This window comes from Podarcis melisellensis, assembly GCF_964234715.1.
Source record: "Podarcis melisellensis genome assembly, chromosome: 4".
In the NCBI taxonomy this organism is placed as follows: Eukaryota; Metazoa; Chordata; class Lepidosauria; order Squamata; family Lacertidae; genus Podarcis; species Podarcis melisellensis.
In genome coordinates this window covers 78,473,510-78,501,471 of record NC_138531.1, presented here as the reverse complement: position 1 = coordinate 78,501,471, position 27,962 = coordinate 78,473,510, and the positions used below count along the sequence as shown (strand labels likewise).

Genomic DNA, 27,962 nt, shown 5'->3' with positions numbered 1-27,962 from the left:
GATGCAATAAAATGTGGCTATTGCCTTCCTGGAGAATCAGATGAAATATTTATTAAAGGAGCTATGTGGCTTCCCCCAGTATGCTAAGAAAAGGAAGCCTTTGCTCCGGAGGCATTCCAAATAGTGCAGCCATGACTAAGCAGCACATCCCCTCCCAAACCTGATTAGATTTTGTCAGAGAGGGATAGAGAATGTTTGAGCCAAAACAGAGTCTGCTGTACTTGGAACAAGGAGACCTGGGTTCAGCCATGAACTCTCTGGGAGGCCTCGTCGTTTGTAATGTGTGCATATTAATGACCATAGGGATGTTGTGGGGCTGAAAGAGATAATTACTGTAAACCACTGCAAAGTGCTTGTGGAATAATTAACAGTAATAAATGCAGAGAGTTCAGACTTGGAGAGGGGATGTGACATTGCAGGCATGCTCGATACATGTTTGTCATTTGGAGCATAGAGCATCACAGGGTAACATAAGGCAGGTTCAGATGACCAGAAGTGGGATTCAAAGCCATTGAGACCACTTCCTCTTGCAATTATAGCACTGTATGGGATGTGGGTGGTGCTTTGGGTTAAACCACAGAGCCTAGGACTTGCTGATCAGAAGGTCGCGGTTCGAATCCCCGCAACAGGGTGAGCTGCCGTTGCTCGGTCCCTGCTCCTGCCAACCTAGCAGTTAGAAAGCACGTCAAAGTGCAAGTAGATAAATAGGTACCGTTCCGGCGGGAAGGTAAACGGTGTTTCTGTGCGCTGCTCTGGTTCGCCAGAAGCGGCTTAGTCATGCTGGCCACATGACCTGGAAGCTGTACGCCAGCTCCCTTGGCCAATAAAGCGAGATGAGCGCCGCAACCCCAGAGTTGGCCACGACTGGACCTAGTGGTCAGGGGTCCCTTTACCTTTACCTTTACTATGAGGAGCTTTCAAGGAGCTTCCACATACTAGCTCTCCATCATCTGAATCCACCATTAGTGGGGTCCTGATGGAGGTAAAATGTCCTTTGTTACAATCTCATCCTGGGGCCCTTATGCCAGAGTCATTGGCATTGTCCTGCTGGATCAGACAGTTTTTAGCCTTCTTTTTTGATGCCTCTGAAGCAAGGCACAAAGAGATGGCTGCTCCCAACAATTTATACCCACTTGGAAATTTATTGTCCCTGTTCAGGGAGGCTGCATTTAGCAAGTAGCAACCAATGATTTGTCTAGTCCTTTTACAAACCAGTTAGTTTTATCACAGTCACCGCCACTTGTGATACTAAACTACTATGACTGAAAGTGTGGTTGGAAAGAGAACTAGCACCAACACCCAACATCCTCAAGCAGGGACCATTGCTGCTGCCAACCCTGATTCCCCACAACAGACAGCTGGGTAATTGATAGGGCCGGTCCTATCCTGCCACAGAAGGAGGCAACTGCCTCAGGTGGCAGATGCAGAAAGGTGGTGAGCAGGCAGAGTCATGCTTCTTGTCCTGCACTTCCTAAGCTAACTTGCTGGTCTCAGGTGAGGTAGAGGATGTTGAAGTAAGACCCACTTGCCAATCTGGTCTGTTAGAATTGGAGGACCAACATCTTGTCCATTGTCCTAGGCAGCAAAATGTGTTGAGCTGGCCATAGTACTGTCTCATTATTGTGGGTAATTACAGCCCTCCAGGAGATGGGAATACCTATTGCTAGATTTAAGACAGCCTTCTAGATCTTGGACTACAAGTCCCATCACATTGGCTCTGTTGGCTGAAGCTGATGGGACAATGTATGATGGGACAATGTATGAAAGTCATCACATTGAATTAGGAATTTCTAAGGTCAAGACGCGGTTGACGCTGTGGGTTAAACCACAAAGCCTAGGGCTTGCCGATCAGAAGGTCAGCGGTTCGAATCCCTGTGACAGGGTGAGCTCCCATTGCTTGGTCCCTGCTCCTGCCAACCTAGCAGTTAGAAAGCAGGTCAAAGTGCATGTAGATAAATAGGTACTGCTCCGGCGGGAAGGTAAATGGTGTTTCCATGCGCTGCTCTGGTTCTCCATTAGCGGCTTAGTTATGCTGGCCACATGACCCGGAAGCTGTACGCCTGCTCCCTCAGCCAGTAAAGCAAGATGAGCGCCGCAACCCCAGAGTCATCCGCGACTGGACCTAACGGTCAGGGGGCCCTTTACCTTTACCTTTTTAAGGTCAAGACTAGCACTTAGAAATCTCACATTTTATGGCTCTTTGGCCAACCTGACTGTGAGCATAAAAACTAAAAGATTTTAAAAACAGCCAATCTGTATTGTATGGTTCAGAGCATATTGTTTGAATCAAGACATGTTGGGGTTATGAAGGCTCGGAACAAAAGTGGTTTCTTTGTTTGCCGATACATTTTAATGAAAGCTTATTATATATGACAACTGTCAATTTAACAGTCTCAGGCCTTTTTGTTTGAGACTTTTATAATATCATGTGTGAGGTCCAAGGTATATTAACATTGATTCATGGGAGGAAATATTCAAGGGCATTTGCTCATTTTCAAATGAAAGTAACATCTCTGATCTGTGGGTTTTATTTACTGAGACAGAAATCCACAAACAACACCATGTTGATGAAGAAGGCTTTTTCATTTCATATCAGCGCAACATTTGCCTTTGCATCACATATATCTACAGCCCACACTTATAAGATAATGGAACATGTCAGGGAATTGTACGATGCTTCACCTCTAAGGTATCCTGAGGTTTGATATGAAGATTAGCTGACACCGAACCTATCCACTTTTTCAGAGAAAGCAAGGTCAGGCATCTAATCCTATTCATCATCAGCTCTTTGTCAAAAAGCATTATGAAGTGTTGGAAAACAAATATTTGTGGCAAAGGGGGGGGGGAGCCTACCAATAATTGTGAAGGACATTTCCAGAATGGTTAGCACTGTGTTTTGGGTACAGATAGACTCCAGGTTCCCATCTCTGCTTCTGGTTTGTTACTCAGATGGGCATTTCCATATTCCTGCTTGGCCACAAGATACCAGTAATTTATCTCTGTAGATCATACTTACCTGGATGCAGCTGTACTTCACAAATGTTCATTCTTGCTTCTGACCTTTCACTGCAGTCTGAACTGCTCTGGGAAGCAGAGCATGTCTTGTGTCTTTCCCCCTTTTCCACCAAACGTCATTTGGCCTTTTTCAGATAAGCAAAGGAAATGGCCTCAAGCGTATTGTTTATCGAGAGGAAATAGAGATGGAGAATTGGGAGTAACTATATTTTCATTAATATTATCACAGTATTCTTAAAGAACAGTGAAGTGTGGGCTATTGGGTAGCCAAGTCATGTTTAGTGGGAATGCGTTATTAATTCACCCTAAATAGAGCCAAGGTTAAAAACCGTCCTTTGAGTCCTTGTTCAGTATGCAGACACTTAGCAAGAAATGATTGACTCTTTTTGCCTTCACCAACTTGGTGCAGTCCAGATGTTTTAGACTGCAACTCCGATCAGCACCAGCCAGCATGTCCCTAGTCCAAAACATCTGGAAGCCACCAGGTTGGCAAATGGCGATTTAGATAACCAGGTTTTAACCATAGGGCCTGAGCAAGGTATAATAAAGTTTTGACATGAATGTTTTCATAACTGAATGAATAACAGTAGTGTGGTTGTTTCTGGGATACGCAGGAGCCTAATGAAGTGAGTGAAACTAACAGCAGTCTGAGATTCTTTGCCTCTGTCAAGGTAGCATTGCTTATTCAAGATAGCATCAGTGAGTCAGCAATCCCAGATAAACAAGTTCTGGAACACAAGGCTGAACTAAGATAACTGTGAATTTCTTTTTTGAAAAGATTTTACTGGTTTTTTTACAGTTTTATATTCAATCAAGCAACACAATATAACGTTTGTCATATCAAAGGAAAAGAAAACGCCCCCTCCCCATGACTTCCCTCAACTTCCCCTTCTGGTTCTTTAAATATTTACTACTTCTACTTAATTATTATCTTATTTTTATAATCTTATACTTTTATACTCTTATTTTCTTATCAGTTTTATACCACTAAACTGTACTGTTATCCTGTTCTCATAGCTTATCTCATAGCTTCTCACTTTGTATTGGTGAGTGCTGTTTTCTGAATTTTGGGTCTTCCAAAATGGCTGTTGCCAGTTTAATGAGCTTCAAACTAAACGTGGCTTTAGTGCCTTCACCATCCCAGTCAGCATTTTCTTTTTTCACTTAAGGCAGCTCACAGACTCCAATGTGATGTTGGTGCAAGGAAGAAGACCATCTTAACTTTTTCTCCTCCTCCGCCGTCTCCCTCCACCCACCCAAACGGCTTCTGAATTCCCTTTATACAGTCTGTTCAGAATAACCCTAAGACTGCAATCCTAAGCACCCTTATTTGGCAGCAAGCCCACTGAACACAGTGAGTCTTACTTCTGAGTAAACGCTTCTCATAAATTACATGTTCATTAAATACTGTCACTGACAGAGTTATTAGGTTTTCATTCCTCCTTAAGAACTTGGCCATTGAGTCATTCCTATAGTTCATAGTTGGCAATATGCTGCCACTCTTTGAATAATGGATGCAGAGTCATCACCGGCCACCATCATTTCCCAGATGTCAGCATCTAGCACAGTATTTCTAAATCCTTTCCATGACCGGACCCCACATTTTCCAATAGGATGTGACATAACATCTAAATTTCCAAATATTCCAACATCCTCTCTTTATGCATTGCCAACTCATTGACTGATTCTTTTTCACTGCTTTTTTATTGTGCTTCTTCTAGTCGCAACTTGAAAAGGCATTGCTGCTTTCTTACCCACAGATGTCTTTAAAGCTTCCTGATCTTTTTCTTCTTCTAATCAGTGGTGACCTGGCCCAGCATGGTACAGCTCTTTCTTCCATCCTTCACAAGACAAGGAATAGCAGTGCAATATACAGAAGTGGGTCTATGTTCTTTTGTGGTGATGCTCCTGGTATCTATTATACTAAATCACACTCTGGTGGGTTCTCTTTCAGCATCTTCTGGTGATTCATACCTCTCTTGTGAAACATCTCCCACTAAAATCATTACGTTCTAACAAGCATGTTTCAGTATGGTCGAGACAAATGTGTTTTATGTGTCTGATCTCTCCCGTCATTTGAAGTTCTCTGTTCTGAAATATATAAAAACAAAAAAAATTCCTTCCAGTAGCACCTTAAAGACCAACTAAGTTAGTTCTTGGTATGAGCTTTCGTGTGCATGCACACTGTGTATCTGAAGAAGTGTGCATGCACACGAAAGCTCATACCAAGAACTAACTTAGTTGGTCTTTAAGGTGCTACTGGAAGGAATTTTTTTTGTTTTGACTATGGCAGACCAACACGGCTACCTATCTGTAACTGAAATATATAAATAGTGAAAAGAACAAACGGATACAATTTTGAGTGTGTGTATTATTTTATGGATGCCTAGTTGTACTACTATGCAGTGTGCATTGCAAGTCATTTATGTGTGCTGTGGACATAATCAACATGCAAACAAATGATGTTTTGTATATGCTGAATATTGTATTTTGTGGAGTAGAGCACAATCAAATGAGTTGATGGACTCAAGCACAATAAAATGAGCTGCTGGCTCCAGTTTTCCCATTTTGGAAATGCTCCAGTTTGAGGATTAGATGATAACACCAGTCTCTTCTAGCCTATACATCTTTCAGTTACAGAAATGCCATTTAAGTCAGGCATAATGCTTCGATCTGCAGAAAACCGGAATTGATGTTTGCTCTGATTCAGCTTTAAAGAGCGGGTTTTTGCAGGGAAAGCTCCAGGCAAAACAAACAAACAAACAAATAAACACTCAAACAAACAAACAAACAAACAAACAAACAAACAAACAAATGCTCAGACACAGAGCATTCAGGTGTGGCCCTCTGCCCAGAAAGAGTGGGGCAAAATCCATACTTACGGCTGCAGTTCTAAACTCATTCACTAGGGACACAGTTGACATTCTCCCAAGTAAACATTCATAGGATGGCGTTACATGGAAGCCATGACAAATGAGCCTTTGAGCACACTGTCCAAAAGAAAACTTTGTGAGCATAATAATACAGTTCAAAATTATGGTTGTGCATATGCTGTTTTTAAAAGCACCTTCAATAACCGTTGACAATAGAATTAAGCAGTTCACTGCATGAGGTTTTGTAAATGAAGGTGTGCAAACTCTTAGGTGGGAACTTTGTTAATTCTTGCTCTGCTCTTTGTTTTAACAGAACGAAAGCGCCCTTGTGAAAGAAAAAGAGCTTTCAGCGGAGCTTGCAAACATCAAAGATGAAGTTGGTAAGTAGGACATTAAATAAGCAATCTTTAAAATGTCCTTTTCTGCTTACAGATGTTTGGTAAAATGGTTTATTTCTTCTTCCTGTCATGCTAGGCAATCTCTGTGGATCTAATAAGCTCATTGCAGGTTTTTATGGCTTGTCAGGGGAACAATAATTTCACCTCTTTGTTGTTGCAGAGACAGGTTCATAACTATACACAGTGGAACTCATCATGCATTATCTTTACTGTTTGCAGATGGCAACCTGTAAATCTACATTGCCTGCTTTTGAATTGCATTCTGTGTCTGCCATAGAGACTGGGTATGAAGCTCAGGTCACCCTTAGATTGATAAGTTACAAGAGTCACAAATGGCGTAGTTACTTACAAGCTTCGTTACCTAGGAATTTGGAACATGTCAGGCCCAGAAACACTACCCAGCATGCTAATATAACCCGTCCTAGGACCTTATGGTAAAGCAGGGTTGACCCAGCCATTAGGCAGAAGGAAGCCATTGCCTCAGGTGGCGGAAACCCCTGCGGTGGCACCCTCAGCCTCCACCACTAGCGGAGAAGTGGCGCCGGCAACAATGAAATGTCCTGGAATCTTGTAAGATCTGTGAGTGTGAGAGTTAATGCTTTTCTGCCAGCAGTAGAGGACAGGCAGCAGTGGTGAAATGGGATACCCTGGCCCGGAGGTGAAGGGCAGATAGTTAATTTAAAAACTCATCACCATCAACTACATTTTACTCAGAGTAGGCCCATTGAAATTAATGGACATAAGTTAGTCATGGTCATTCATTTAAGTGGATTTACTTGGAGTAACAGGGACGCGGGTGGCGCTGTGGGTAAAATCTCAGTGCCTAGGACTTGTCGATCGTATGGTCGGCGGTTCGAATCCCTGCGGCGGGGTGAGCTCCCGTTGTTTGGTCCCAGCTCCTGCCCACCTAGCAGTTTGAAAGCACTCTTAAGTGCAAGTAGATAAATAGGGACCGCTTTAAAGCGGGAAGGTAAACGGCGTTTCCGTGTGCTGCGCTGGTGCTGGCTCACCAGCTACAGCTTCGTTACGCTGGCCACATGACCTGGAAGTGTCTTCTCACGGCGCCGGCTCACAGCCTCTAGAGCGAGATGAGCACGCAACCCTAGAGTTGGACACGACTGGCCCGTACGGGCAGGGGTACCTTTACCTTTACTTGGAGTAAAGTTAGTTGACTGCAACCTAATATTTTTACATATTTTTACACTCAGCCTAATGATAGAACTGGCCCATAACAATCCCACTTACAGAGTCAAACGAATGAATGAAGCTTCACTTGGGCTGATAAACTGGAAGAATCACTGTGGTTGCTCCTTTTTAGGAGAAAGGGCTTGGATGCAGAAGCTCACCTGCCGTTTGGGCTTCCCCATTGCCTCTCTTCCATTCAATGGGGACAGAAGTGACATTCCACTGATGGCATTTTCTTTTCCTCCCATTAAAAACAGAAATGCACTTTGATTGGCCTTCACCCGTAGGTCGGACGCAGAGGGAAATAGCATCAGCTTAGTGCTGGGAAAACATTGTGACAGCAAGTGCTGCGATTTAACCTGCAGCCGCTTCTCAGTCCAGTAAATGTCATTTCCTATGAAAATCACACCCAGCCTGTAAGCCAAAAGTGAAACTTCCATCAAAATAAAAGAATATCTTGGCACTATCTTGATAGCTGCTCTGGTCACTGGTGGGGTTTCCTGTAGCTGTTGAGCTTTTCATGGGTGCTTTTGGAGTCGTGCACTTGTTCTTGGCTGAGAGTTTTAATTCTCTCCACTTCATTAAGCTCTTGAGCAGGGTTGTATTGAACAGTCTGGCATTGGCAGCTAGCAAATATTTAAATTGCAGAGTCAACTGCTAGGCTGGTGGCTGTAGTTACCTTTCCATTCTACGAAGTAGCGATGAAGCATCTCGTTCAATAATGAAAGGCACACCAAACATGTAACATAATCCAGGGGGTTGTTTGCATACTTAATTTCATGTTTATAACCATTTGCATATTATTTTCTTGAACGTGACAGATGCAGAACTACAGATGGTAGGCATACTGCACTTATTTGGTGACCTTAAATGTGAAAACTATGAGCTGGCTCTTGGGTAATCACGATGCACAGATATTTAAATGATACGAGTTGGAAGGGCTTCATTCCTACATGAGTCTTTGTTTCCTTCTTTTAACACAGAACAATCACATGTCCAGCTTTATGTCTGCATTCATAGGGGCTGGATACCCACTTTGTCCTTTTAGTTAAATGTAGTGTCCTAGAAGTATCTTGCATGCCACTTGCATGCCATAAAAGTGTCTTAGAAGCAACAAATTCTGGTTTGTGTGCAGATCTCCCATGCTAGATTGGGTGGTTCTCTGTAATTTAGGAATGAATGCCAGGCCTCTGTGCATTGGTCAGCTTTCTGTTCAAGTGTTCCCTTGCATTATTATTTTTTAAGTGAGACATGCAACAACATTTTGAAGGATGAAGTGTTCCTGTTCAGAGTTCCAGCCATACCATTTTCCAAGATGCTCCATTCCATTTCCTTTCTTCCATTTTTCATTCTCCCTAGAAAGTCAACAATCCATGGCCATGCTCATGCTCATTCCTCATTGGGTTGTTCATTCCTCATTGGGAAGCTCCTCCTCATTCATCTTTTTAAAAAGACAGAGTTCTGCAAACTTTGAGGTTTTCCTGAGCCAGTTGATACCTCCCTCTTGTATGTGGATGGTCCAATTTTGGCTCCACTAAAATCCTTATTCATGCCTAGGATGACTTAAGATTTGCACATGAGAAATGCTTTTGCAGAAACTGGCAAAAAAAAAATCTTACATATGTGCAATATAGTAGCATCTATTCTTTCTGTAAAGTCTATGTGTGTTGGTCATTGGTTTGCATACTTCAGTGAGTATCTTTGGATTATCACATCCTACCATGTGCCAGTCTCATTAGAATGATAGTTGAAAGACAGGTTTCATTACAGGATCAATTTAAAGCTTGAGTAGGTTTCAATTATGATGAATCCCCAGTTCTGAGTTTGAGCTGGGTTTTGCTTGGATTCGGATAGTTCTGTGCCACAGTGGAAGGCAATATAGTAGGTAGCACTAAGTGGTCATGCAGCAAAATTACAAAATAATTCAAAATGAGTATGGAAACTGAAAACAAATGTTAAAAATTGAAACTTGAAAAAATGACCAGGCAGAGCAGATACTATTAGTTCTCGTTGATGGGCAAGATTTGCGTGGTATAATGCTCAGAGTGTCTAAGAATGAAGGAACCCAGATTCAAATCCCCACTCAACCCTGAAGCTCATTAGGCAAGCCACTGGCCTGGTGAAAACAGAACACAAAACCATGGTTTAGCATTGCATGTACAAGATGTGGTGATCTTGAGATTCATGCGCTTTCCATTCTTCCTCTGCCACATATTGTTCACTAGGATCATTTGTTTGTTTGCTTCCTGCTATGTACAGTGGTACCTCGAGTTACATACGCTTCAGGTTACAGACTCCGTTAACCCAGAAATAGTACCTCGGGTTAAGAACTTTCCTTCAGGATGAGAACAGAAATCGTGTTCCAGCAGTGCAGCGGCAGCAGGAGGCCCCATTAGCTAAAATGGTGCTTCAGCTTAAGAACAGTTTCGGGTTAAGTACGGACCTCCGGAACGAATTAAGTACTTAACCTGAGGTACCACTGTATTGGACTCCTAACAATTCTCAGCATTCTTAACAAACTGCAGCTCCCAGAATTCTTTGGGGGAAGCCATGACTGTTACAGTGGTATAAGAGTGCTTTAAATGTTTGGTGTGGATCAGTGCTTTTCTTCTAGAAAGAAAGGTGTTGGTACTCACCATGAAGTTGTTACAGTAAGTGCCATATTTTTAACCAGTGCTTTTGTACACCCAGGGGGGAAAAGCACTGGTGTGGATGTGACCTAACATAGCTGTCAACGTTTCCCTTTTTTTAAAGGGAAATTCCCTTATTCCGAATAGGATTCCTCGCAAGAAAAGGGAAAAGTTGACAGCTATGCCAAGTAAGACAGTGCTAGACCAGATGACATGATAGCAACATTCATTCTGTTCGCTTAGACCTGGCAAATGACAGCACAGTTCGAAAGAAGGAGTCCAAATTGCTGCCGTGGTGGGTTGCTTCTAGGTTCAGCAGCAGCAATTCCAGGAGTCACTATTTTAATTTCCCACAATGCCCCAGTGACATGATGTCAGGGGCATTGTGGGAAATTTCAGGGGCAGCTCCCAGAAGTAGTAACTGTTTAAAACAAGGGTCCAGGCATCAGAGGTGAGCCTCGCTGGGCCCAGCAGCTATGTCTGAGCAGGTCGCAGATTCAGCAGGCCCATAGGTTAGCTGGTCAACGTCTACCCTGCCAAGGGGGTGAGGTATTGCATTCTGTTTAAATTCCAGTACAGTTGTACCTTGGTTTTCGAACAACTTGTGAGTCAAACGTTTTGACTCCTGAATGCTGCAAACCTGGAAGTGAGTGTTCCGGTTTGCGAACTATTTTTGGAACCCAAACGTCCGATGGGGCTTCTGCACTTTGGTTTTTGAACATTTTGGAAGTCAAATGGACTTCCAGAACGGATTCCGTTTGACTTCCAAGGTATGACTGTAGTTTCTTCTAAATTTGCATCTCTGCATATAAATTAGCATATGTCATTTGGATGCAACTCTCCTTTTTTGGTGATGCAAAGGGGGACCTTTTTGGACAATATGTAGGTGGTTGCCCTACTAGGATGCCCCATCTTGACATTGAGCCTGCAAAAAGTTTGAGAGAGCAAACAGAACACAAGTGAACCAAATGCATTTAGCAGGAGAGTCACTGAGCAGCGATGCTTTACAAAAGAATTCAAAAGGTGCAGGGGGGAACCTCTGTCTCCCTGCTTGACATCACTGCACAAGTCAGTAGCCATAAGAATGACAGACCCAAATTGAAAAGGATGCCAGACAAGTGCAGCCAATCTTCATATCTCCATTCCTAGATCATTTGGCTTTTTTGGATTTTTTTTAAAATGGTGTTGGTACTCACACATCAAGCACAAAATGGCTGCTGTGCACAGCAGAAAAAGGAAGTGCCAGCACTCCATACTGTGACCAAAAAAGCCCTGGTAATATATGTATGTATTTGTGTGTGTGTGTGTATACACACACACACACACACACACACACATGCCACCCCAAACCCTGAGCGGTGTGATATTCCAGGGCCCAGGCACTTACCCCGGGTTTGTGCTTCCTTTGGAAATGAAGCGCAATGGAGGTTGTGGTGTCTTTATGATATATGCTTTATTTACACATATTTACAGCCCAAGCCTACGACTGAGGAGCTCAAAGCATTGCACTCCCAGAGGGTCCCGTTTCTCCCATTACTGCAGGCTGTGATTCAAACTGTTAGCCCACATTGCCCTCTGACCTCCCCTCTCCAGCTTGCCGCGTTTAACAGACTGACACCTTTTCCCTTCAATCACGCCACAGCAAACTGAAATCCTAAACCAACTGCTCTCCTTTTGTACAATATCTCAGGGCTCAAGGATGGGCTTCCCCCATTTGCTGGCGGGCATAGAGTCTTTGTTTTGCTAATAGCCCATCTCCCTGTCTTTGTCCCCTACTAATCTTCTTCTCCCAGGCAATTTCTTAGGCACAGAAAAAGTGGTTTGGCCTGTATTTTGACACTTTGCTATATCCAGCATCTAGAAACCCATCTTAATACTCCAAGGATTGATTAAACTCTGACACCCATTAGATCCAGGAATTTAGGGGGACCAAGAAACACACAAATGCATAACAATAGATAAAGATCCTCAGAATGCTAAATTCTGCACTGTACAAAAATTTATACTTTTTTAGAACATGCTAAACCCTACCTGTGCAACTCTCTTAGGTTTTCACCCTAGTTACCATCCCTGGATGATAGGAGAGATCTTTCTGCAATGATTCACATGCTTCCTGACAGCATTCCCCATTGTTCTGCTGTGCTGTAGTCTCTCCTCCTCTCTCCTTCCCTTTACAAGATAAAGAGGGACCGGAGCATTCCTATACAATTGAAACAGCTGTTTCCTCTCTCTCATATTTTCCCCATCTTTAAATTTCCTGTTGATGTTTCAACCTGAGAGATCAGGGTGGTGGTTGTTTTCTTTTTTAAAAAAAGGTAGGAATCTAAGGCTACATCCAGCTAAGTGGCATATCTCAGCAGTAGTAACCCTACAGTTCAAAACACCTAGTTAATTCAACAAAATGCATGGGGTTTTGCTGGTGCAACGGACTTCTGTGCATGCAACAGATCTTCCTCTTCCTCTCCACCCCCATCGTTCTGCCCGGACGCTGAGGTCCAGCGCCGAGGGCCTTCTGGCGGTTCCCTCCCTGCGAGAAGCAAAGCTACAGGGAACCAGGCAGAGGGCCTTCTTGGTAGTGGCGCCCGCCCTGTGGAACGCCCTCCCAGCAGATGTCAAAGAGATAAACAACTACTTGACATTTAGAAGACATCTGAAGGCAGCCCTGTTCAGGGAAGTTTTTAATGTGTGACATTTTAATGTATTTTTAATCTTTGTTGGAAGCCGCCCAGAGTGGCTGGGGAAACCCTGCCAGATGGGTGGGGTACAAATAAATTATTATTATTATTATTATTATTATTATTATTATTATTATTATTATTATACTATTATTATTATCCTGTCCCCTTCAGCCCTCCATGCACCCTCAGAATCCACCCCAGAGCAGATTTGGAGGGAATGTGAGGGAGAAGAGAAAACAAAATATAACTAAATATTGATCTTCTGCCTTTGAAACTCCCTGATGAAAGACCCAAGACATCCAAAACTCATTGGGTATTAAACTCCCCCCCCCATACCTCTTGGCTTCCTGCTCTGCTCACTCTTCCCCCTTGCATTTGCCTCAGTTTCCCTTTTTTGCTGCATTAAAGTGAAAGTATGGGCATCTTTTCAAAACGTAATAACTTTTGTTTGCTTTTGCATGTAGCTGTTGATTCTTTTTCTCTATACAGCTGTTATACTAAAACTTTTTACTGCACAAGTGCTTTATAATTCTTACCACATTTAGCTATCCCCTCATACCTGTGTACTAACCTGAATGTTGCTCAAGGCAACCCATTGAGCTTCATGGCCAACATGCAGTGCTCCCTTTCTCCTCAAAATCCCATCTCTCAGCAAGTGTTATCCTCCAGGAGGGTCCTGGAATTCAGTGTGGGGCCCTTCCTTGCCATCCCAGGGCAGCTGGCAAAATCAGAGCATTTCTTAACCCTCGTGCTCCACCATACGTAGCCCATGGGCCGGGTTCAGTGTTGTGGGTCTGAAATTCTTCAGGTCAAGCAGAATTTCTGTAGTGGAGATGCAGGAAGTTGGTTCCGCTCTAGCTCCTCTGTCACATCTCAACGAACGGTTCTTCTCTCTGCAGCCCTCAACGCAGCAAGATATGAGAAATTACAAAAAGAGAAGGAGGAGCTGGAAAAGAAGTTTGAGGGCAAGTTGAGGACACTCGGTTGGGAGCAGCAGGAGGAGCTCCGTGCTCTCGAAGAGCGGCTGCAGTTACAGTACAGTGCCGAAATAGAGCAATTGCAAGAGGATCACAAAGAACAGCTCATCAGGATCAAGAGCCAGCACCAAGAGCAGGTCAGTCATGCTCTGGGAGTTGTATGTCCTCTTGGCAGTGACTGTGACCACAGTGTGTGATAAAAGTCAAATCTAGGCACCTCCCTGATTTGATTGTTGACTTCCCTTAGAGTAGCTTCCCTTCCTCCTGCCTTCAACCTCCATCACGTACACCAGGAGTGGGGAACCTTTTTCTGCTGGAGGGCCAAATTCCCTTCTCTGCAGACTTCTGAGGGCCACATTCCAGGGGTGGGTGGGGCCAGAGGCAGAAGTGGGTGGGGCACTGAATAGCACTGGGGAAATCTGCATTTGAATTTTGACATTTGACATTTATTGAGAAGTGTTTTGAGCAAAGTCCACCATGGGAAAGTGGCATATAAACTAGGGATGGGGAATGTGTTCTCCTCCAGATGTTGTAGTAGTTCTTGGGCTGATGAGAGCATGGCCAATGGTCAGGGAAGATGGAAGTTGTAGTCCAACAACATCTGGAGATGTTCCCCATCTCTGGTTCCCCATTTCTGAACTAAATTCTGGTGCCCCTGAGATGCTTCCACACTGGGGCGAAGCAGGAGCTCTCCCCCAGTGTTGCTCCCCAGCATCTGGTATTCATTCACCAACACACTGTCTCTGAAACTAGAGATCGCATATAGACATCATGGCTCATAGACCTTGCTAGCCTTGCCCTCCATGAATTTGTCTAACCTCCTTTTGGAGCCATCTACGCTAGCTTTATCTGTACTGCTTTGCTCTTTGAACAGGTGGAAGACATTACAACAACTCAGGAAGCAGCGGTGATGGAGATGGAAAACAGTCAAGCAGTTGCAATTGCAGTGCTTCAGGATGAATATGAGCGCAAAGTTCAAGGTAATACTCTGTTCTCCTGGACTTAGAGATATGAACTCGTGAAGAAGTCTGCTTAGCAAAGCAGGATACGGATAATCGTATGTTCTTAAGGACCATGTTGATACTGTACACATTCCTTCAACAGTTGAGTCCTTGCTCCAGGTGCCATCACTGAATGGAGTTTGCCAGGTGTCCAGTAGGAGCAGGGCCTTCTCCAGAGGGGTCAACCAGCCCCCCATATACTGTCCAGTGTCAGGTTATAACTTGGCTTTATCTGATCCTGCTGTGTTTTGACTGGATTCAGCTGACATCTACTCATTGTTATGCTATCAAGATTGTATATTTCCTATTGGGTGGGGATTTTCTTTATTCTATCCTTTGTTTTCCTGCAGCTTTATAGTTTAATGTTTTATCTGTAAGCTGCTTTGGGTCACATCTGATAAGAGAAAGTGCGCAAATAAAATAAAGGAGCATGCTATGGGCATAGCTGTCAACTTTCCCTTTTTCTTGCAAGGAATCCTATTCAGAATAAGGGAATTTCCCTTTTTAAAAAGGGAAACGTTGACAGCTATGGCTATGGGGGGGGGGGGAGCTTCACTGTGCTGCCACCCTCCTGACAGTGGGTGCAATCATGTAGAGGTTGGGGCAGGACACTATATGTTCCTGAAGACAAGCATTTGAGCAGCTGCAAACTTTTCAGATATTTTTGTTGCTTGCTTTCAAACATAATGTAAGTTCTGATCTGTTTTGAATACAAAATTAAAAGTTCACTTCCTCTTAAATGCCTTAACTGCAGTGAACTAGAGGCATTAAGCTTCATTCTGATCAGTCTCCCTTCCCCTGTACATTGCATATCCCTGCCCTCCACCCCCAATTAAAGTTTTGCTGTGATTCTATAGATGCACTTTCCTGGAGTAAACATCATTGAAGTCAGTGGGACTATCTCCATTGCTTGCTCTGGTCCCAACCCGCCCCTGCTTTGAAGTCATACTATGAATGGTTTGGGCACTAACCTATCAGTCAGAACACTGCAGTCCCTCTGATATTTAAATGTTTAATTTTATTTTTTCCTGCTTACGTTGTGGTCATTTTGTTATTCCTGATTCTGCATTGCCCTGTGCCCCTCCAGCCCAGATGTGTAGCAGTCGCTCCCATCAGCCCCTCTCCAGATCCCTTTAAATTGCTGGTGCCAGAAATTGAACCCATGACCTTCTGCATGCAAGGCTTCTGTGTTGTCACTGAGCTATGGCCCCTGCTATCACTGACTAAGGAAGATGCCAAGCTGCTAAGGCGCCTTTGTGACTAGTTGGTTTATTTTGACAACAGCCTCCTTCTTCCTGGTAGACCTGCCATCTCCTTAAGGTGGACAGGGCAGAGTTAAAGGCAGGGAAGACGCCCCACAAAAGGAACTGAGGAGGGAACTTCAGTCTATCACAACAGGTGCAGAGGAAGTTCCAGAGCAGGAGTTTTAAAGGCGGGGTTTAAAGTCAGAAGTTGGCATTCATGAGTAACGTGCATATCTATCTGAGAAAATGTAATCCTGCTAATTAAATGTCTGCTAAACTTCTCATTATTCAGGCAGCATAGCCACGGTTTATATTAACATTTTACAAGTGGTAATCCACTAGGGCTAGGGGTTGTTTAGGGAGTTTTGTTGGCAGGGGGTTGTTGCTGTTGGCTTTCCCCCCTGTATCTGTATTTAAATCTTGTGATTTATGTAGAAATTGTTCAGTTTGGTCGTGCATTTTTAAATTGATTTGTTTATTGTTTATCACAACTTTTGTTACGTTACAGCGATGCACATTTTTCATGTTGTAAGCCGCCTTGAGCATGGTTTGAACCGTGGAAAGGCGGCAAACAAATAAAATTCTGCATGCATGCATATTGCAGGCATTTTACAGTTGATCCCTATCATGGATTTGGATTATCACTATATTCATGAACAATTCCCACCCACCCACTGCCCCTTTGTCTAAGACGTTTTGGGTTATATTTTGCAGTGAAGGAACCCCTGAAATGCTGCTTTCGGACCATGTGAGAGTTCCTTGCAGGCCTAGGGCCCCCTCTCGTGGATGAAATTGTCACTGAAACAGCTGATTGGTGAATAGGTTTTATTTATGGAGTCGCTGTTTCAGAGCAATTAGTTGGGCTATTAAATTTTAACACGCTCTCCATACCAGTTCCTTGGGCTATTAAACCATAGATTACTACAGGGCCAACTAAAATTTCATATCCATAATAAAATTGGTTGAAGAAGAGCTTCCCATAGTCCCTGCCATGCAGCCTTTGGAATGGGCACACAACAGAGACTTCTCCTAAATTTAGTGTGAATTGAGGGTTGTTCAGGCAGCAGTTGTACATAACAAGAGCTGTTTCTGTAACTACTATAGCTTTATTTAAAAAGTAGGGATACACATCTTGTCATCCCCCATCCAAGCAGGCAAGAGGCATCTTTCCCATTCAAGGACAAATTCCAGTCAGGCAAAAGCAGTCATGGAGGGTGGAGAGCAAGGCCAGGGGGGCACATTTGGCCCCCTGGGACTGAGGTTGTGCAGCCCTATCTTAAATATATAGTATTCTGTATTTCCCCCCACATTTGGCCACTCTATTGCTAGAGCCAGTGCCTGATTCTCCTGCTTGTTCTTTCTGCTGGATCTTCCACACCATACATGTCAAGTGCTGTGATACCACTTTAAACACTCAAAGCTTCTCCCCAAAGATTTCTGGGAGTTGTAGTTTGTTTGGGGTACTGAGAGTTGTTAGGAGGGTTTTATTTCCCTCACAAAGCTACCATTCTCAGACTGATTTGAGCTCTTCACAAGGTGCTCTGGGAATTGCAGCTCTGTAACAGGAATATAATGGGATGCGGGTGGTGCTGTGGGTTAAACCACAGAGCCTAGGGCTTGCCGATCAGGAGATCGGCAGTTCGAATCCCCATGACGGGGTGAGCTCCCATTGCTCGGTCCCTGCTACTGCCAACCTAGCAGTTTGAAAGCACCTCAAAGTGCAAGTAGATAAATGGGTACCACTCCGGTGGGAAGGTAAATGGCGTTTCCATGCTCTGCTCTGGTTCTCCAGAAGCAGCTTAGTCATGCTGGCCACATGACCCGGAAGTGAGATGAACGCCACAACCCCAGAGTCATCCACGACTAGACCTAATGGTCAGTGGTCCCTTTACCTTTAATGGGAATATAAGGGTCTCCTAACAACTCTCAGTGCCCTTAACAAACTGTATCTCCCAAGATTCCATGGGGGGGGGAGCCATGGCTCTTTAATGTCCTTTAAATGTATGGTGTGTTGTGGCCTAAACAATAAATCAGCCTGGAGGCAAAGCCACATCAACTCACAGAGTAAGACAGACCATATATGCACATTGTAGTTCAGACTAGAACAGCACACAGTCTCGTATTTAAACGCCAAAAAAGTTTGGACTTCACTTGGCCTGGACATCGTACGGGGCTGAGCAAGGCATGTGGCAGTTGGACTGCAGTGAAGCTGAGACTGAAGGACTGTAACTGACATTGGGTGTGTGGATACAGCACCAATGGCCTCATTTCCAGTCGGTCAGATTTCCACTATTTACTGGGAGGTAGAGGAGCAAGGTGGCAGTGAGGTCAGTGCGGCACAAACCCACCAGTGGGAGTGTAAAATTGGCTCTGCCGTTGTGTTTGCACCATGCCTTGTCCCTCCCTCTCTACCTCCCAATAAGCATCCATGTTGTGATTGGGTGGCAGTCAGATAAACGGCAGTGCCCCCACCCATGTCATGCACTACTGCCCAAGGATTGTGAGTAATGGATGTGTCACAATGGTTCAATGTGGCATTTTTTAATTCCTTCCCAGAACTAAAGTCTGCACATGAGCTGGAAAAAAGAGAACTGGAAGAGAATTTTGAGAAGCTACGTCTGTCACTCCAGGTTAGTATCACTTTCGAAATACAAAACTGTATCATTTGTCAAAAGGATCTACTTAAAGCACATCCAACACACAATGCTTCCCCTCAACAAATCCTGGGAGGTATAGTTCCCCCCTTACAGAGCTACAATTCCCAGCACCCTTAACAAACCACAGTTCTGTGGAGTCTTTGAGGGAAGTCACATGCTTCAAATGTGTACTGGGGTGTGCTGTAAATGTATGGTGTGGGTCTGCCCTAGCAGCCATGGCTTTCCCCAAAGAAACCTGGGAGCTGTAGTTTGTTAAGGGTGCTGTGAGTTGTTAGGAGACCCATATTCCCCTTGCAGAGCTGCAGTTCCCAGTTTAACAGTCAATCCATCTTTCCAGGGTTCTTTGAGAATTGTAGTTCTGTGAGGGAGATAGGAGTCTCCAAACAACTCTCAGCATGCTTAGCAAACTACAGCCCCCATGATTCTTTGGGGGAAGCCCTGACTGTTAAAGTGGTAAGTGCACTTTAAATGTATAGTGTGGGTGTGACCTTAGTCATGACTAATTTTATTCCCGCCAATTCAGTAGGACTTGTGGCTGGCTGGCTTTCTCTGCATCAGGGCCACCGCCTAAATGGTTTGTCTTGCATCGAGTAAAAGCGTCACAGGCAACTGTGTTTGCACTTGATTACAGGACCAGGTTGACACCCTCACTTTTCAGAGCCAGTCTCTGAAGGACAAGGCAAAACGATTTGAAGAGGCATTAAAGAAAAACACTGAAGAACAACTAGAGGTAACATGAGATTTGCTTTTATGGAACTTAGTGTGACTCACAAGAACAAGAGAGTTCCCTTTTCATTGCTACTCTTGCCTCCAGTAAACATCTTCAGAAAGTGTTCTGCAGATCCTGGCCCATCATGGACTGCCTCACGCTCAGCCCCATGAGGGAAGGCTGAGGTTTTCACACAGCTGGAATAACCTGGCCTAGGGGTGACTTTTGGCCCAGTCATTTTACCTTCCTTTTCTGTTTAACCTGCTTTGGTTAGATTTTGAAATTAAGGGAGAGGGATTGTGTTTGTTCTTCAGCTATTGGGGTCTCCAAAACTGGGAGGGCTCCTCATACTGAAGGTTCTGGAAGCCTCCAGAAAGCCTTCCTACTAGGGTGGATGAGGAGAGTCTGCCAACTCTCCTGGGTTAGTCCTCTGCTTCTTTTTCTTGACTGTCAATTTTCCATCGCCTCAGATTGCAATGGCTCCATACCAGCATTTAGAGGAAGACATGAGTAGCCTGAAGCAGGTCTTGGAAATGAAGAATCTACTCATTCATCAACAGGAGAAGAGGATCATAGAGCTAGAGAGGCTGGTGAGCCCTTGGTTTTTGTCTCTCTTTAGAAAGCAATACACAAGGGAGTGAAAAGGCACAAAAGCTTGTGCATCCATTAGAGGAGGGACAAGGGAACCTGTGGCTCTCCAAATGTTGTTGGACTCCATGTCCCATCAGCCTCAACCAGATTGGTCAATGGTCAGGGGTGATGGGAGTTGTAGTCCAGTAACTTCTGGAGGGCAGGTTCCCTGTTCCTGCATTAGAATCACAAGCTAGGACAATCTGTTTAAGCAGGCAACTCTGGTTTGGAATGTGGTCATTTTAGAGATGCAAACGGGGAAGGGGGAAGGAATTATTATTATTATTATTATTTATTAGAAATTTGTATACCACCCTTCATCCATAATTTCAGGGCAGTTCACACCATAAAAATTAAGAAGCAATACAGAAATTAAGATGTTCCTATATGGTATATTTGAAATGGGAAGGAATCTTACTTTTTAAATCTCCATTTCACCTTTTACTCTTTCCCTCTGTTCAAAGCCACTCTTGGCTAAGAGACAGTAGGATTTGGGGAGGCAGGAACTCCATTTTATAATGTGATAGCATAGCCCAGTGCGAGACAATAGCTACAGTAAATATTACAGCATGTTAACATCAAGTCAGGGGTAAAATTAATCCCTGCATGCTTTCTAGAATTTCCATTTCCAGATCACACAACAAAATATTGCACTGTAGAATGGCTCTGTTCAGGGAGCCAGCCAGCCATGACCTCTCCCAGGAAACTCCATTCAATCCCACCCACCTGTGATTCCAGATTTCTTTTCCCCAACCAGTCAATCAGTATTTATTGCCCACTGAGCATGCTCATTGGCCCCTTTTAGGGCTTTAGCCCCACCCCCACTGGTTCCATCCTGACCCGCTGCCAGCATGTGGCCCCTGACAAATCGCCCCAGAGGGAATGTAGTCCTTTGACCAAGAAAAAGAAAAGGTCTGAGGTGACAAAAGTGTAGGGAAGGAAGACTAGCAGTTAAACCCTTGCTAAAGCAGATACATGCAGAGATTGTTTCTTGGCTAGGCACTCTTAATTAAAACCAGGTGTGTTTCTCCCAAGTGGAGAAGCACAGCAACGCCCTCTGGGATCAGGCTGGTTATCACGCAGGTGAGCTCCTGTGTGTTTACAACCCATCAGTACCATCCAATCTGAACTGCCACTTCTGCTGCAATGAATTGTTACAATACTTCTTTCTTTCTTTCTTTCTTTCTTTCTTTCTTTCTTTCTTTCTTTCTTTCTTTCTTTCTTTCTTTCTTTCTTTCTTTCCTGCTGCAATTGCTACATATATTTTAAGCTGTCCCTCCTATCATTGCAGGCTGAAAAGAACTTAATATTAGAAGAAAAAATTCAGGTGCTCCAGCAGCAAAATGAGGATCTCAGAGTCAGGATTGATCAGAACACTGTGGTGACAAGGTCTGTTTAGATGTTTGCTCCCGAGCTTGGCATTTCAAGCAGCTTTCAATTCAAATCTTTGTGTGTGTGTGTGCTCACTCTGTTGGTGTCTACTTGCAGCAGCCTGGTACCATTCAGATGTTCTGGGCTACAGTTCCCATCAGCCCTGACCTTTAGCCATGCAAGCAGGGGCTGATGGGAAATCTAGTCCCAAAAAAGGAGGGGTGGGGCTGCTTTGTAGAATCATAGCAATGCAAGGAACTTGTTAAACTTACTTATTTCTGAAGTACCAGAAGGCTATGCACACTTATTTGGGAATAAGGCTCATTAAACTCAGTGGAACGTAACTTCCAAACCAACATGCACAGGATTGCATTGATGGAGACTGGGCTGTGAACCAGGAAATGCCTGATTCAAATCAGGACTGCCTTGGACTCACTAGGAGTACAGTCTTATGTAAAGCAACTCCAAGTGAACTCAGCAAGGCTGACTACCAAGCAAATGGGCAGAGGGCTGCATCCTATGTGGTCTTCCTGAAACCACTGTTTCTCAGACTCTGCTCTCGTTGATACTGGTACTGGTCTCCCTTACAGGGCTGCTAGGATTCCTAAGAAAATCCATATGGAATGATTCCTACACACTACGGATGCAATTCTGTGTACACTTTTGGGGGGATGGGCCCCACTTTACACAGTGGGACTTGCTTCTAAGTAAGCGTGCTTAGGGTTGTGCTGAATAGTATTGCGTGTTGTTATTAACCCTCTGCCTCATACACAGAGCCCTCCATAAACAAAGCTTTCCTCCTTAGGAGTTGGCAATGCTCCCCCTTGACCTCGGATCAGGGCTGACTCGGAAGTTTAATTTGCAAGCAGTTGATCTTCAACATCTACGCTGAAAACCTCTGGGTATCGGAGTAGCCGTTATATGGAAACCTGTAGCTGTACACTTCCAAGTTATGGCACTTTGCAGAAGGATGGATTTCTCTGCAAAACATTAGCACTGTACACAGAACGCCATGTTTAAGAGCACTGTGGGCGCTTGTCAGTTTCGGGGTCTGAGCCTGGCTTATCATGCAGTCTTCAACCACGTACCACATTGATTTTATGGGTGCTTTTGTCCGTTTTGTGGCTGTTTCTTGTGCAAACCTGCAGCATGTTGATACAGAATTCTTGTTTTTAGGGTAGTGCGCGTAGAGCACATGGCATTGCACAGAATTCATAAATTCACAGAGAACCTGATGAGGGGAGAAATGCAGGAGCACCACATTCGTAGCAAAAATACAACAGATTCCTGCAGTACCTGAAGGAGCCACGGCGTTGCTTGGGGCATGAGCTTGCGTAGGCTAAATCCCACTTTGCTAGGTGCCCCAGTTAGAAAATGTAATCATGTGGGATGGACAAGCCCCACTGCAGTTGCTGAACTCGGTGATATCCGAGGATCCCTGAGGATCAGCCTTTCTCCAGCTTCCCGTCTGCCTCAGCAGGAACTGGTCCCCAGAGAGCCAGTCCTGTGGCTGAGTACAACGCAGCACCTGCTGGTTCCCCCCGCCCTCATGTGGCCGGGGAGGCCTATGCCTGATCCTTCCCCTTGTTTCAAAGCTCATCTCTGCTGTAACCTGACCCTTTCTTTCTTCTGTTGGCGTCAGCCTCGGATGACGCAGTGAAAAGACAATCCCAGCACTGTATGCGGGAGAGAGGGAGGGTAACAGTCAGAGGGCTATTTATTTTTTGTTTCTGCTTGCCAAAGCAAATTGTCCTTGGGCACATGCTGGTATCGGTATTATTAAAAAAAAGAGAGAAAGGGTAAAAAAAAACCCACTTGTCAGCAAAGGCACATCCCTGCTCAAAAGGCTCTTGGGAGAGACTGCCACTTGGCTGTGTTAACTCCCAGTTCTCCTCCTCCAGCAAACTATCGGTTGCTTACTGTCTCAGGAGCAGGGATGCTGTCTGACAAGCTCTTGTATCACGGAGCATCACCTTGCAACTCTCCTCTATCTCAGTGAAGGCAAAGGCTCTGGTGTCTCGATGTCACTAGTGGAAATGATTTTTCTGGCTTTTAAGAGAGGTGAACATAGGAAGTTGCCTTTCACTGTGTTTCACCATTAAGGCATCCCTCATCCTCGTGTCCATTACTCTGTTTAGCAGTGGCTCTCGGCGGGGGGGTCCCATTCCTGCCTCCAGAGAGCCTTTTAAGTGGCTGTGCAGGGGATTGCACCTGGGGCCTTTTGCATGCAAAGCATGTTTTCTACCAATGAACTATGTCCCCTTCTGTTAAGAAATGCCCAATTTTGCCCTGCACCTGTGCTTCTGAACCCATTTCTGCTTGTCTTCTACAATGGCTCGGGGCTAGTTCACCAGTGCATGACTGTGACTCCAGTTCTCCACACTTGATTGGCAGATGAATGTGTGAACTAAGTCTGTTGTGGGGGAGGGGGATACCGGACAGCATCCAGCTGTGGCCTGGAGGACCATTGGAACCATGGAAGCATCCATGAATGGAGAGGGAAGAGCATTTTTTCCTGATACCCCTCTTCCACCCAAGAAATCTGCTCCAGATGGTTGGGGAACTCTTCAGAACAGTATGGGAGGTAGTGTAGCAGGCTGCAGGGAAACGGGAATTTGCAAAAATCCGCTCCCTCCCACTTCCATCCATGGAGGACGTTGCTGGAGCAAGAAGCCTCCATTAGTGGAAGAATGCAACTGAATACAACCCATTGTGCTTGAGGAAATACTAAATGATGAAAATTTTGTCTGAAAGTGGTCCATTCATGATGGCCCATTCATCCCTCATTCACTTGATGGTGAAACGTTCAAGGGGCATGGACGTGTGAATGAACCAGTCTAAAGACAAGTGACACAGACTGAGGAAAATCTTTGATTCCTGGGTGGTGGGGTTCTTTTCCATTCACTGAAGGTCCCATTTATATTAGGCCATGCAACAGCGGACTTTATTTTCTTTGCACTTTCCAAGGAGTGGGATGGTAAGTATCCAAATCATGTAGGCAAACAGTTTTCAACAAGATGTGGGAACTGTTTACAAAATAGATGAAAACTGGTGGACCTCCAGGCACTGTTGGCCTCCCATTGTCCTTTTGTCTGACAGCCACGTTGGTTGGAGCTGAGGGGAGCCCAGTGACACCTGGAGAGCACCTGGTTCCCAATCCTTAGTTTACAAAATGGATCCAACGGGGACTTGCCGCAATTCTGAAATTTTGATTTAGTGCCTTGTTTCCCTCTCCAGGCAGTTATCTGAAGAAAATGCCAATCTCCAGGAATACGTTGAAAAAGAATCCAAGGAAAAGAAGAGGCTAAGTAGGACTAATGAAGAGCTGCTGTGGAAGCTTCAGACGTCAGACCCCATGAGCCCAGTTAAGCTGTCGCCAACATCGCCCACCCATATTTATCGGTCTTCGTCAGGACCTCCCACCCCAGCTAAAGTCAGCACCGTGCCAAGATGACAGCCCCGTGCAGCTGTATCAGATGACTTGTCCCTGACAATGTCCCAGCCTACTGAATGTTCTCGTCTAAGAAAGTATTAACCACAGTAGAAGTAGATCCCTGGGATCCGTGACTCTACCAACATGCTCTCTAGATGCATAGCTGTATTTGACTAGGCAGTGCCCTCTGGTGGGTTCCTGCGTCGGGAGTCCCTAGGACTTGCTACACTGATGCCATAGAATAGCAGGATCCCAGCTGACGCATGGGGACATCTCCCAGGGTTAGAGGCAAAAGCAAGGGAAAACTCTTCTTATTGTTCACTCCCGAGTGAGCTTTTCGCTGCAGTATTTCAGGTTAGTTGCCAGTTCGAGTTTTGAATAGCTCTGCGCGTTGAGTGGCTGCTGATACGTGTGGATGCCCTCAGGCATCCATGCCCATAATGTGAGGCACATGTCAGGCACACATGCACACCTTCTGCATATGTAGCTGAAGCTGTTCCGAAATGCATTTTTTTATATTAATGGATTCTACAAAAAGTGCTGATATATTTTCATGAGTCAGCAGTTTTCTAACTTGTGCCTAAGAGTTATACTGAAATTAAATGCTTCTTTTTTCCTTTTTTTGGTCAATGCTTCCCAGGAATATTTCTACCCAAACGAGAAGAAAGTTACAAAAACACAGAAGCACCTTCCGAGTGACCACTGAGTGGTACGTTTTCTAAAGCAAATACCAGCGACTTGATTTCTTAACTAGTTAACTGCCTTCGAAAATAATTGCTTTTCTAATCAGTGCCAGACACGGCACTTGCTTCCCAGGTAACAATCAGAACACTCACCACTGCTGTAAATACGGAAGAGGCAAGCAGGCCTCCATCGTTGCAGTCCTATGTTTATTTATAAAGATGACTCCATTTTACCCCAGCAGTAAGTGCTTTTCCATGATGTTTTCAACGTCTGAATTAATAGCAAGGCTAAATGTACAAGACCCTGTGCCTCCCAACTCCTTTTTAAGAAGGGGTGGGGGAGTGACCACAGAAGCCTAGAGTGAATGGGTGAATTCAGTTAGCGTACTTCAGTAGAGAGGCAAATGTGTGATAAGCAACAAAAAAGAGCCCTGTGGGATTAGGCCCATCTAGTCCAGTATCCTGTTATCACAGTGATGCACCAGTTGCCTGTAGGAAGGACCTGGGTACCACAGTGCTCTCCCAACCCACAATTTTCAGTAGGCAGACTGTCTCTGTTGGTTTTCACCCACGGTTTGTCCTCTTCTGTTGATGACGGAACTGGGCTCTTTCTTCTACACAGGGGTGACTCACCTGTGCAGTGGACCCAAGTAGCAGCTTGAGGCAGCAATATTTTTAAGTGAGTGTGCAATCTGAGAGCTGCTCCTACCCCCCTCCTAAGCAAAGTGGCCAAGAGCGTGCTATCGCTCACCTCCGCCACGTTGCCTAGGATCCAAGGAGCGCATCTCTCAGATCCAGAACTCACATCATCTCAGGCTCGTCATGTTCATAGAATAGCAATCAACACTGCACACTTGGCATTTTATCAGCACTCAATAGCATGTTTATGTGTTTTGGTACTGGCCAAACTGCTGGATTGTTCTATCTCTCTGCCTTCTTTCCAGCCATCTCGACCCTGCTACCCAGTGTGTATTTAGTAGCAGCACGATATTGGATGTCAGGCCTGCTAGAACGTAGGCTGGTTCCCTAGAGAGTAGCATAGCAGTCACAATAGCATTAGACCTTGAAACGGTTTCTAAAGATGAGCTAGACAGACAAAGAGGACACAGCCAGTGTCCCTTCTTGTCTTTGGTGTGATAGGAGTTGGGTTCCAGCGTGTGTGTCAAAGAGTTGTTATAGACTTAGACTGTGAAAGCGTTGAACGTAGCATTGGACAGATGTGGAGCATGAATCATCTAAGCAAAGAAATGTTTTTAGATAGCCATGTGATACTTTGGTTCTCGAGTGGAGGCCCAGGGCTCAACTCATTTGCAAATCCCTCTGCATCGTTTAAATACAGGGCAGCTCAGAGTGCCAAAAGGACACCCAGGAGAAGAGAGGGAGGGAGTTAGTGTACAAAGCTCACAGAGGTCCTCCCTGACTGGCAAATGCCTGTCTGCCTGATGTCCACACAAGTGCTTCGTTCAGCGAGTCTGCTTGGTGCTTGTGTCGATGACTTGCCTGTGATGCAGGCCTTAGGCATCAGCTGTGCTTGCCGAGACAGCCAGCACCATCCAATAGCCACAGATCTGTGGCCCAATTCCATGATGTACAGAGTAACAAGGTTGATTTCTTTCTTTCTTTTTTTAGAGAAATTTATTTTTGTAGCTACCTTGCATGATACTGTGATACCAAGTACATCTTCTTAGATTAGCTCATGCCACGTTCGTTAACTTATCACAAACAACGGGACTAGATTTCGCATAATGGGCAACTTGCAAACTCAAGAGTAGGATAGTTGCAACAATGACCCACTGATATAATTTTAGCCGGTTTCCTTACCACACTTGCTTGAGACACAGACAGCACCTGTTTCCTTGCTATGTCGCAAACCTTCTACTGTCAAGCTCAAGTGAGCAATGTTATACCACAGCGTTGATAAATTTGCATTTTCCTTGCATTGCTCTGTAAGTTATGTATTACTCTCCACTTATAAGCTAGCGAAGCCACACTGTGGGTGGGTGGGCGGGTCTGGGTTGTCCGTCAGTTCCTCTGTTTATGCTTCTTCCTTCCTCTGTTCATCTGCCACCTCCATTTTCAATGAATGCTTCCAAATACGATTTGAGATTTTGGCTTCTGCTGGCCTACACAAGATAGCAAGTCAATGCTAATATCAGACTAGAGTTCTCTCTCCTCCATTAACTTTGTACAGATCAGTTGTCCCTGCATCCAGATGGGAAAGGTGTAGGATTCTATTCTCCTCCTTCTTCTTCAAAATGGCAGCCTAGGGCTACTCTACTTTAACCTAACATTCAGTTGTTTGGAAGCATTTCACTTATTCAGCCTTTCAAAACCAGAGGCCGTCCACAGAGGGAAAAGAATCTTTTCATGATTTTGCATTATGTAAACTTAAAGGTAACCAACTATGGCTGGCATCTGAAAAGTAACTTGCTTTCTTAAGCACTCTATTTGGTAAGCCAGTTCTGCAACCAAGGCATC

General features: G+C 44.6%; 1 protein-coding gene across 2 annotated transcripts in view; it reads left to right on the top strand.

The window, feature by feature from the left end:
* The window catches only part of MTUS2 (microtubule associated scaffold protein 2), a 292,374-nt gene extending 264,892 nt beyond the window's left edge, over nucleotides 1–27,482 (top strand). For both annotated transcript variants that reach the window (XM_081909297.1, XM_081909296.1), the window contains 8 exons: nucleotides 6,202–6,268; nucleotides 13,679–13,893; nucleotides 14,631–14,736; nucleotides 18,558–18,631; nucleotides 19,290–19,388; nucleotides 19,838–19,957; nucleotides 21,289–21,386; nucleotides 24,606–27,482. In XM_081909297.1, coding sequence (XP_081765423.1) covers nucleotides 6,202–6,268; nucleotides 13,679–13,893; nucleotides 14,631–14,736; nucleotides 18,558–18,631; nucleotides 19,290–19,388; nucleotides 19,838–19,957; nucleotides 21,289–21,386; nucleotides 24,606–24,822 — 996 coding nt within the window. In that variant the 3' untranslated portion in view covers nucleotides 24,823–27,482. The remainder of the gene's footprint in view (nucleotides 1–6,201; nucleotides 6,269–13,678; nucleotides 13,894–14,630; nucleotides 14,737–18,557; nucleotides 18,632–19,289; nucleotides 19,389–19,837; nucleotides 19,958–21,288; nucleotides 21,387–24,605) is intronic.
* Nucleotides 27,483–27,962: the final 480 nt, after the last annotated feature.